Source organism: Schistocerca cancellata, chromosome 10 (genome assembly GCF_023864275.1).
Source record: "Schistocerca cancellata isolate TAMUIC-IGC-003103 chromosome 10, iqSchCanc2.1, whole genome shotgun sequence".
NCBI lineage: Eukaryota > Metazoa > Arthropoda > Insecta > Orthoptera > Acrididae > Schistocerca > Schistocerca cancellata.
In genome coordinates, this window is record NC_064635.1 from 218,152,341 (window position 1) to 218,164,585 (window position 12,245).

The 12,245-nt window shown below is 43.4% G+C and overlaps 2 protein-coding genes across 2 annotated transcripts in view; one reads left to right on the top strand and one right to left on the bottom strand.

Moving 5' to 3' along the window:
* The window catches only part of LOC126106278 (trypsin 3A1-like), a 112,123-nt gene extending 106,825 nt beyond the window's left edge, over positions 1–5,298 (bottom strand). The window contains exon 1 of the mRNA XM_049912500.1: positions 5,193–5,298. Coding sequence (XP_049768457.1) covers positions 5,193–5,298 — 106 coding nt within the window. The remainder of the gene's footprint in view (positions 1–5,192) is intronic.
* Positions 5,285–12,245, top strand: part of LOC126106846 (venom protease-like) — a 221,254-nt gene continuing 214,293 nt past the window's right edge. The window contains exon 1 of the mRNA XM_049913240.1: positions 5,285–5,357. Within this exon, the coding sequence (XP_049769197.1) occupies positions 5,297–5,357 (61 nt within the window). The 5' untranslated portion in view covers positions 5,285–5,296. The remainder of the gene's footprint in view (positions 5,358–12,245) is intronic.

Genomic DNA, 12,245 nt, shown 5'->3' on the forward strand with positions numbered 1-12,245 from the left:
AAATTAATGTTAGTGTCACCTGCTATAATTACATGTTCATATGACGATTCGAGACTAGAGAGGGCAGTTTCGAAGCAGGCGAACCCGCCTACTTTAGGAGGTTTGTAAAGGACACATATTAAGCACTTTCTGTTAAGGGATTTGATCTCTATGAACATATATTCCTCTTGTTTATCTACATTGTTGTCGGATGTGTGTAGTACAGTAGGTGACAAATCAGACCGTATGTACGCCCCTACTCCGCCCCCTCGTCTGTTGCACCTGTCGTGCCTGAGAAAGATACAGCCATATAGGTTTACGGAATTTGTAGGAATACTTGGTTTGAGCCAAGTCTCTGACAAAAGTATTACGTGTATATCAGTAGTCTGAAATATATATTTGAACTCGTCGAAGTGAGCTGGCAGAGATTGGACATTTGCATGTGCAATATGCAGCTTGGTGCGTTCGGGTGTTGATTTCCCGAGAAGACTGCCGACAGATGTTTGCGGGTCGTGGTTAGCGGTGACAAGAGGGTCTGCCATGAGGAATGCGGAAGGCGTGTGAAGGCGGCGGGTGCGGGTGACGAAGTGTCCTCCCAGTTCTGAGCAGGGAGAGCGGCCCAGAGGGGGAGGGGGTGGTTCCCTGGGGAGCCAACTTGAACTGCGGCCAAGGTCAGCGAGGTCTGCAACGGTTCTGGAAGTAGCCGTGGGCCGGCAGGGGAAGGAATTTCGCTGAACACAACGGGAGTAATCTGCACGAAACGGTAGAGTGTGATATTAATTGCACTTATGAGGATAACAACTAAAGTATGATGGTGGGTTGCTAATTAAAGATGGAAGTGAGACTACCTTATGTAATAATTAACAAAATTACATGAGAAAACAATTATAGATTAAAATAGTTGTGTGGAGAAACGAAAAGTTGATAATAGAAATAATAACAAAATTACATGAGAAAACAATTAGAGATTAAAAAAATAGTTATGTGGAGAAACGAAAAATTTGATAATACATTAGTTAAGTTATGGTAGACTGATTTAGCTTCTAAAGCACAGGCTTTCGAGTTCATCAACAATGCAAATTGTTCTCTTTCCGTTTTCGGTCATAACCATTATTCCGCCGTCATTTGTCCATACATTCTGTAGCCCAAATTTCGAAATCGCTCTCTTCAAAATGTTTAGTCTTTCAGATGTCAGATCCTCGCGTACTGTCAGACCCGACTTCGCGAGATTCTTCTTTGCTCTGAAGATTTCAGATCTTTTGCTATAGGACACAAATTTCACTATTATAGGTCTTGGTTTTGTAGAACCTGGCGACCTACGACCCACTCTATGACTTCTGTCAATGTCACTCAGAGTCACCTGCACGCCTAGCTTTTCTTGGACGAGGTTTATCACTTGTTCATCTGTGTTCTCTCTGCTGCTCTCTGGAATGCCGAACAGTCTGAGATTATTGCGTCTCTGATATTGTTCGAGCTCGTCCGTCTTCTCGATCAATTTCTGTTCGAGAAGTCGTGCTTTCTCCTCAGTTGCTTTTAACGATGCGTCCAGTGCACGGATCTCGCTCGCATTCGCCTCCAGAGTTTTCTGTATTTTGTCCGTCACTGCTGCAGTGACAGCATCAGTGATGGTTTGAACAGCGAGCCCGAGCGTCTCCCTGGCCTGCAGCGCGGCACTCACCCCACCTCAGCCTTCACGACTGCGGCGATGTCAGCGATGCCGGGCGGAGCGGCCGCAACTCCCGGTGCAGACTCCACGCCTGCGCTGTCTCCGGCCTGGCCGTTGGCTGCACTGCGCGTTGTTCGGCGATTTTCCATTTTAAGTGCGATTCCGTGTAATTGGCGCTCAGTATGTGATGTAAAATACGACACTCGGCAGTAGATATACGGCTTTAGTATATGTAGACTAGCCTAACTGCTTAAAACACCTCCAGATTTCACGTAAACTTGCGAGCCAAGCCAACGCACGTCACTCACTCGCCGCCATGTTAGTCACGAACACGTGAGGCAATACTCACCTTAGACCTATCTTAGAAGAAAGATTAAGGAAAGGCAAATCTACGTTTCTAGCATTTGTAAACTTAGAGAAACCTTTTGACAATGTTGACTGGAATGTAGTCGAATTAAATCGGGTGATGCTGAGGGAATTAGATTAGGAAATGAGACACTTAAAGTAGTAAAGGAGTTTTGCTATTTGGGGAGCAAAATAACTGATGATGGTCGAAGTAGAGAAGATATAAAACGTAGACTGGCAATGGCGAGGAAAGCGTTTCTGAAGAAGAGAAATTTGTTAACATCGAGTATAGATTAAGTGTCAGGAAGTTGTTTCTGAAAGTATTTGTATGGTGTGTAGCCATGTATGGAAGTGAAACATGGACGATAAATAGTTTGGACAGGAAGAGAATAGAAGCTTTCGAAATGTGGTGCTACAGAAGAATGCTGAACATCAGATAGGTAGATCACATAACTAATGAGGAAGTATTGAATAGGATTGGGGAGAAGAGAAGTTTGTGGCACAACTTGACCAGAAGAAGGGACCGGTTGGTAGGACATGTTCTGAGGCATCAAGGGATCACAAATTTAGCATTGGAGGGCAGCGTGGAGGGTAAAAATCGTAGAGAGAGACCAAGAGATGAATACACTAAGCAGATTCAGAAGGATGTAGGTTACAGTAGGTACTGGGAGATGAAGAAACTTGCACAGGATAGGGTAGCATGGAGAGCTGCATCAAACGAGTCTCAGGACTGAAGACCACAACAACGATAACAACAGGTATTTAGTCCAGTTTAAGGCTTTATCCTTGGTTAGTTTTGCCGTCGACACCACTGTACAGCTTTTCTCCATTTTGAGATACATTCGGTTCGACGTCTTCAGTTCCTGTAGTCTTTTCCATCATATCTCGTATCTTAATGTTAGCCATGTCCAATTTCATAAAGGACACTTCTCGGATGATTTAGTACATAACCGAGCACAACTTTTTCAAATAACAATCTTCTTTTACTGAACAACAGTAAACTGTTACCACGTCAAGAATATTCGTTAACGACAAGGCAAATACAATTTACATCTATCTTTACACAATGAACATACGGAATGAAAGCAACTGCCTGTTTTCAGTCACATACTGCCGATATAATGTACCACATTCCAACAACTACAGTATCAGAGTTATCGTTTTCCTGTGCTATTATCACGTTTTCAGTACTAAAAATCGGTGTTAATATATTTTCCCCAATAACTGATTTTTTCTGAAGATAAATTGCTTCCCCTCTTTTCCTCCCATGACTTGATGCTCATCAGTGTTATGAAACATAGAAACACTTGCTTCAGTTTCTACGAGCTGAGCTTTGCTGTACCCTGCATATTCAACATTTTGCAATAAATTTATAAATTTGCTTCCGCATCGGCGCTCGTTTCATAAAGTGGAAAACACAGTAGGGTTGAGTACATCAGTACTACAGACATTACAGTGAGCCTTCAAGTTTCCCTCTACTTAAATTATCGTCTGTACCTACAGTATCACCAACATCAGATGACAGATGAACAACACGCTTACTGTTATCGGCCTTTTCAGCTTTGCCTCGGAGCTGCAATAAAATACAGGGAGTTGATGAGGTCCCGTATGGCTTCAAAAAATTATAAGTTGGAAACTATTCGTGAAAGATCATCGCGGTTTGCTGTAAAACGATTAGCTGCTGTAAGAGATTTTTTTTCGATTGTGTCAGACTTACGAGTACAATGTGTGCCCCACTCGTCGCTCGTAGCACATTAAGGCGAATTCAATTTCTGCCCATTCAGGGTCAGTTCAAAATGTTTCAAATGGCTCTGAGCACTATGGGACTTAACATCTGAGGTCATCAGGCCCCTACGCTTAGAACTACTTAAACGTAGGCCAAAACAGGATTAGAACATGAGATCGTAGCAGCAGCACGGCTTTGGACTGAAGCGCCTAGAACCGCACGGCCACAACGGCCGGCGGAGGGTCAGTATTGTATCATCAAGACTTCGGATTGCATCAGTGATACTAGCACGAAGGGTAGGAATGTCATCGACCAGCGTCGTCTACACGGGATCCTTGACGTAACACCACAAACAGAAGTCTGATGAGGTGACATCCAGGCTGTCACGGTTCAGCCACTCCTCAGGAAGCGCGTCGTCCACGTTTCATCTCCAGAGTGAAGTCGCAGCTCACCACCACTCTGGCAGCTTTCGAGATGACAACACGTGCTTCAGGCACTGGAGCAGTGTGTGTGTGGTAGGGTGCGGGCTGTGTTTAGAGAAAGGTCTGCCTTTTAAGGTTTTTGATCCATCTCACTGTGCTAATTTTTGAGGTCGTGTTCTACTAAAATGGCGTCTATAATTATGTGACACCATTATCACAGTTTTGAATTCTGCATACCAGATTACATACTGCACATTCTCCTAGTCTATCATTTTGATGGATTCCAAGTCAAATCTAAGATAGAGCTGAATTTAAAATAACTGTGAGAGCTACTCGATGTTTTACAACGAAGTATAAGAATAGTGCATAAATTCGTAGCGTTGTTGTTTAGCATGTTGCTATGGGTTTATGTAATGATTGTCATTTTCCATTTGTGGTTCATTGTTGCTGTTTGAGTTTACATTTTGTCATTTTATCACCTGGAGGTACTGATTGGAGCTCTGGATGCTAGAAAATGGAGTTCCAACTGGGGAAATCGGAACAAAAAATGGTTCAAATGGCTCTGAGCACTATGGGACTCAACATCTTAGGTCATAAGTCCCCTAGAACTTAGAACTACTTAAACCTAACTAACCTAAGGACATCACACACACCCATGCCCGAGGCAGGATTCGAACCTGCGACCGTAGCAGTCCCGCGAAATCGGAACATTCTTCAGTTTGAGTTCAGTAGTGAGTGACAGCAGTGGAGATATCCACAAATATTTTCGCCGTGTACGGGGATTGCGCCAGTGGACACAGAATGGCAAAGAAAATGGACAGGGCAGACAAGCCTCCAAACAGTACTTTGCATGAAGTCATGGGCGTCCAACCATTTAGCGAGTAGTGGTATTTTCGCAGTCCTGCTTCCTTCTGACGAAGCTTACGACAGTAGCACGTGAACATTCGACAAGCTTCGCCGTTTTCGAGTACTCGTTCCCAGGCCCTGCCTTATAGTAATCTGTCCTTCGCCTTCGCCCGCGTGCCCCCCGTCCTCGTGTGCTGCGCTCACACACGCCTGTTTCGGCACGGCGCCGCCAGGTGGCTCGCCAGTGCGCGAGGCTCGCGCTGCCGGGCGGCCGCAGCAGCGGCAGCAGAGCAGGCGGCGACGGCGGCAGCCATGGCCACGCGCTCCCACTGTGCGCTCGCGGCTGCACTGCTGGTGGCGATGGCGGCGACGAGTGAGTGTCTTCCAGTCAACTGGTTTAACACAATGTTTTTACAGATTTTGTCTTCGTTATCAAGCGTTAACCAATGCATCATTTCATTTGTGTTCTTTTCTCCTGACTAGTTTACAATGGCCTACTATGATTTCCTGCCAATCTGTTAATCTCGGAGCACCATTTTCATCCTCTGTTATTTGCTGTATACAGGTGTGTTCAAAGAGTAGCGGGAACTTTTAATTTCGAGGATTGTGTTAGTCAAATTCTCGCGATTTTTCGTTGTTTATCGGCCAACATGTCAAACTATGTGTTCACTGATCGCTGTATTGAACGTTTAGTGGGTCCTCAGTTGTCACGTAAGTGAGTTGTGTTCGCTTAAGAGTGACGATTGCTGATTTGTCTCCAAAATGAGTCAGACAGTTTGCAGTATATTTTGCTACGAAAATGGAATAAAATGTAACAAAGTTTTATAAATTATAATTGTTGCTTTTAATGACTCTTAGGAGTGAAACAAGGGTTTATGTGTGCTATAAGCGTTCTGGTGGTGGTGGTGAAAAATTTGAGGATGACGAACTTTCTGGCCGCCCAACCACATCAAAAACCGACGGAAACGTGGAAAAAACGAAACAAATCAGTATTTGGGAAGGTTTTGCTCAGTGTTTTCTTCGATTTTAACCGTGTAGGGCATCTCGACCTTTTGGCAATAGGTCAAAATCAATTAGAAATACTACTACCCACAACATCAGTGCAGTTCTCTAGAAGCAATCCGAAGAAAACTCCAGGATTTGTTGCGAAACAATTCGTGGCTTTTGCACCACAATATTTCACTTGTTCACACTTCATTGCTTGTTATGAATTTTTGGCAGAAAGCAAAATTGTAATGATGCCCAGTCTCCAAATTCGCTAGACATGGCCGCGTGTGACTTTTTCCTGTTTCTAAATGAAACGAACGTTAAAGCGCCGTCGTTTTACAACCTTAGATGAGTTTAAAAGCGCATCGCTGAAAGAGCTATGTGCTGTGGCAAAGATAAGTGTTCCGAAAGTGTTCAGGGAATATGAAAAAGCGGTTGCGTAAGCGTGTGTCATGTAATGAGGACTACTTTGAAGAATATAACATTAATGTAGATGAATAATAAAAGTAATTCTAGAAAATGAAAATTATCGATACTTTTTGAACACACCTTGCATGGTTAGAATATATCACACTCAATGAAAGATGGCGTTAAATTGTTCAGATGTTCTACAACTATTAAGTAACGCTAAATAAAACAAGAGGAAAACTAAAACAGATTCAGAGAAGTATGTAGCTGGCTGATAATTGGCAAAAAAGCAGGAATCAGACAGCAATCCTGATAACACGTCAAGAAAGTCACCCTAAGATTTTGTGTCACATTCGGTTGACCGTCAATTACAATAGAGCAAATCTGTTGGCATAGAGTTGCCGCCCTTTCATCTGAAAATAATCTTCATTCTAGTAAAAGGTGGTGTACTGTGACCTGTACGCCAAAAGGGCCACACACTGGAGAGTCCTCTCACTAGAGCGAGAACTCATGCGGGGTGGTAACGTGTGAGTAGGTTGAGGAGAGCGTCCTGGATATTCTGGACAACTTTATCCACACTGCAGAGAGTGATGGGCACTCAGGGAGTCGGAACATACGATGTGTTTATCACTCCCAACATACGAATATCTGATCTGCTGCAGTGCCCACAAGATAGCATATATTCCCGTCGAGGACACTTACGTCTCGAGGCAGTCGGATCTTGACGACCTCATCTACTTATGGACAGGGACTGTCAAGCACTGTGGAGGACAGTTGTAAAAAATCACGGGAAATCAGCAGAAGAAATCAGTCGTGATTTCGAAAGTGCTACCAGTAGTCCATCTAGCACATTGCCAGCCTAAAAACAACGGGGCACAATGTTTGAGCAGCTCCTCACAGGCCTCACACTTCTGTAGTAAATGGCTATGGTGCCGGACAGTATATCACTGGGAACAGGAGTAGTAGGGTAACAGCAGCATCGCCACACATGGTGGGTTGCCTACATCAGGGGCAAGTACACATTCAGATGCAAACCTTTGTTCTCTTTTGAGGGATGGATAATTACACCCTCACAGATTGCTGGAACATATCTCTAAAACCTTCTCTCGTCTCGCTACCCATGCAGGCTGTCCGAAGTGCCCCACAAAGCGACGTGTCCACCAGTGGCCTCACCACAAGCTGCCTCTTGCGCCGCACAGAGTGGATGTCACGCTAATCCCTGGAATAAAATCACACATCCTGTCAGCGTCCTCTGCCATCTCAAGTGGTCTGTATGCATGCAGATACCAGCACATGCAAGAGATGCTTTCCTTCAGAGCAATTACCTGTCTGGGAATTGATCCAGAAATATTGCGGAAGTTAATAAATAGTTAATTTCTGATCATGATGCAGGGGATATATGACGAACATGGTAACTATTTCACCCACCCACCCACCCCCACCCCCCCCACACACACACACACACACACACACACACACACACACAAACAAACACACAAAAATTGATGACATCACAAAACTAATAGCAGGTTGACTGGAAATATAGTAAAAGAAAAAAGTGATTGTTAGCTACAAAGAGAGAGAGAGAGCTAACTGGTTTGATCATGAATGAGCATGGGATATTCTAATAACTGCAGCACTTTTTCACTCCACCCATGGACTCTAAACTGCCCCAGCCATCCTGGTGCGCATTCTTGTAATACACTTCATGAAACACTGCAGTGCTTCAGAAGTTATTAAATCTGGAGTGGAATATCATATTTTAAAAATGTCACAAATGTTGCTTCAGAAGATGTGCCACAGGAAATATTAATTAAATGATTAATATAGGCACTTATTATTTGACATCACAACTGGAAGTGGTGATTTATGAAATATTTGGAATTTCAAATTTCGATGTGCATTCCGTAATGGTTTTGGGTTCCCTGAGGACTACAGGCCTTCCATGTGTATTTTCTTTTTCAAAGGTACTACAGAATTACTAAACTGACAGGTTCTCTCAGCTACACCAGGAAGAAGAGTGCAGGAGGAGGCGGAGGAGGAGGAGAAGGAGAAGGTGCACGAGGAGGAGGAAGATCTACCACATGATGGTACAGAGACAACAACAACAAATACCTCTGCAAGACAGAGTCCACTGTGATGTACTGAGAGACACTAAACATAACACACTTAAACCGCGATCTAATCAGGAGTAATAAGTCGTCATGGCTAGATATCATTGTCAATCGGGAATTTGATGCCAGGATTGGGTTTTTAAAACACTGTGGAAAACCTAAATTGGTTATCTCCATTACATTGAGAAGGAGGAAGGGCCTATTGCGGATAGTATAGAGAAAACAAGTAAATAACACTGCAATACAGAGTCCATTGCGATGTACTGGCAAGCACTAAGCACGACACACTTAACCACAAATCAGTCTGTAGCAGCAGCTGCCATGGGAGGATGTCGGAGATCGACGAAACACTGGCAGATTCCGCACGTTCATGTCCTGATGTACACACACAGTGCACCAATTTCGTCATACACCGCCGACGCTAGTGCCCAGAGATCGGTGAAAACTACACTGGCGACAACTTCCACTTCTGCTACAGCTGCAGTCGTGGACGCGTGTGTAAGCAATATCACCAGCCATGGAAGGCATCCAGGGATGGTTGGAATGGTAGGAATTCGAGTGTTATCAATATTGCCAGCGCAAACACCTGTTATTTTGAATCTCCTCTCACACTGCACACACATCTGCGTCTATCCCCACTCACCCAGCACACTTCCCACTTCTGGTCGGTGCACTCTGTACACTAAGAAGCCTGTCACAGACTGAGCTAATCCATTACTTCTGGTAGCTGGCTCCTTGTGACCACCTCTGCAGCCAGCTGCAATGTACCGCCAAACAAACAGCTGCAGCTTGGTTTTGTATAGTAATTCTAACCAATTCCACCCCGACATGCCCCCCCCCCCCGATTAAAAGATCCACTTTACCCAATCTGTGATAGCTATATTGTTGACCACATGCCTAAAATTTATCATGTGAAGTGTAGATTTCTACTTTTATACAAGTTATTTTCATGGACAGAAGAAATCAGGGCATACACATCACTAACATATCGTTACATGTTGTGAAGATCCTGTAATAGTATGACATAGGCTACATTGCAAGTATTTTTCTCATCAGGTAGAAATAAATCTGTTCTAATCAGCCTAATATCTATTACATCGTGTTGAGGGTTGAATTACACTTAGGCGCTTTCTTGTTCTACTGATTTTATTTGTATGAACTAGTTTTTGGCTTATTAGGCCATCTTCAGATAACTACTGACTATTGTTTACAAGGAGCTTGTGTTCGAACCAAACATTCTGGACTAGGATACAACTCACTTACATACAATCTTTGGTTGTGGTATTGTCTTTGGAATTGTCAAAAGGGTCTTTTGACTTTTTGTTCTGTAAAACTGTTCTTTAACGTAATAAATCACATTTTATTCTTTGTCAGTACCATGTATGACAAGATTTGGATTATTTAGACTACACATTGTTACAAAAGTACAACTGTTTAGTGTTTATTGAGAACAGTTCAAAAAAATGGTTCAAATGGCTATGAGCACTATGCGACTTAAATTCTGAGGCCATCAGTCGCCTAGAACTTAGAACTAATTAAACCTAACTAATCTAAGGGCATCACAGACATCCATGTCCCAGGCAAGATTCGAACCTGCAACCGTAGCCATTGCTCGGTTCCAGACTGCAGTGCCTAGAACTGCACAGCCACTCTGGCCAGCTGTGAACAGTTGCACTGGACACTAATTGTTGGTTGTACAACAGCAATGTTTGTTTGGGGGTTACATATATTCCAAATATTACATGGTTACAGTTGAGTTACAGTTAGAAATGTAAACACATATGGGATATTACATTATATTGGGATGTCAATTTGTTTACTATTGGGACACTTTGTGGTTAGTAGCAGGTTTACTTTATTGTGTAAAGTTTAAGAGTGATGATGTGCTCAGTTGCAATTGGTCATTTAGAACCAGATGGGGATTTAGGGCTAAGTGTTTGTTAATTTCAAGTGCTTCTAGTAGGCTGAGTTTACTGCCTTTGTTGGCTATGTGTAGCACTTCTTTGTGGGTTAGATATTCGTGTTCCTCTTTGAGCACATGTTCAGAAAAGGTGGAGTCTGATTTATTTTATATCGAGCTGAGTTCATGTTCAGTCAACCTTGTTGATATGTCCCGGCCCATTTGACCAATGTACAGTTTATTGCAGTCAGTGCAGGTTATTTTGTAGACCCCACTGTTGCTTTGTTTATCTGTTTTGTCCTTGCTGTTGAATAGCAGATTAGCTGTAGTGTCTCTTATATAAAATGATATCTTATAGTTTTGGGATTTCAATGTTTTGGGTAGTTTGATAGTTTACCTAGATATGGAATAGTACACCAGTTGGTTTTTGGTGTGGTTGTTATTGCAGAGAGAGCATAAATGTAGGGCAAGATTTTCCTTCTTTGTTTCTTGTGCAGGATTTTGTCAACTAATTCAGGGTTATAGCCATTGTTATATGCAACATATTTAATGGTGTCTTCTTCTATTTGGAAAATCTGTTTTGATATTGGTATGGATGTGAGGCGATGTGCCATGAAATGGAAGGCTGCATGTTTGTGTGTTATTGGGTGTTATGAACATGAGGGTATTACCGTGTCTGTTGTTGTGGGTTTTCTGTAAATGCTAGAAGTATGTGTATTTGTGTTGATATATGTGTTAAGGCTTAAAAGTTAATGAATTTTTCACCTAGCTGCATGTAGAATTGTATGTTTTTATGTTGTGAATTTAGATGTTCTAGGAATGTGTTCAGTTGTGTGTTGGTACCTGTCCACATACACAGTACATCTACATATCTCTACCAGTATTTAATGTGATTACTGAGGGGTTCATTTTCTAGGAACTGTTTCTCGAAACTGTCCATGAATATTTCAGCTAAGAGGGGACTTAAAGGTCGTGTCACTGGCAGAGTTCACACCATTATAAAACTGACGGACGCACCAGCTGTGTGGATGCTGTCTTCGTCAACCGCACTCGATGCACCATGCACTGCTCGCATCTCCGAAGAAGAAACATACCGACGAAAAAAAACTAACAACACCAAAAAGAGAATTAATGTAGAGTGACGAAACGTCGGGAATACATTCGTCTAGGTAACATATTTAAGTGACTGACACTGCAACATCGTAGGTTAAAGTAATCGCGAGATAAGCCATTGCAAGTGTGAACTGGAAAATTAACAACCGTTGTAATGACCAGAACATTGAGAGCAGACAGGCGAACGTGCAAGCAATGTTTTTTACTGTTACTGGATCTCAGTTTGTGGGATGGCGTTCCATGCTTGTTGCACTCAGTCGGTCAGAGCAGGGGCAGTAAATGCGATGACACTGAAATTACCGTCCAATGATGTCCAATGTGTGTTCGATTGGAGATGTGGTGATCGAGCAGGCCAAGTAACATGTCGACACACGGTAGAGCGTTTGGATTACGACAGCGGTCATTGGGTGAGCGACAGCCTGTTGGAAAACACCCCCTGTAATGCCGTTCATAAATGTCAGCGTAACAGATCGAATCACCAGACTGACGTACAGATTTGCAGTCAGGTTGCGTGGGATAGCCCCGAGAGTGTCCTGTTGTCATACGAAGTCTCTCCCGAGACCACAGCTCCAGGTCGGGGTTGGTTGCTGGTCCTCAAGTGGTCTCGTCGTAACCAACACACGGCCATCGTGGGCACCGAGGCCGAACCAGCTTTCCTCAGGAAGCGCAAGCGACCTCTACCCTGCTCTGCAACGAGCGCTCGCTTCACACCACTGAAGTGGCAGACGGCGGAGGTTCC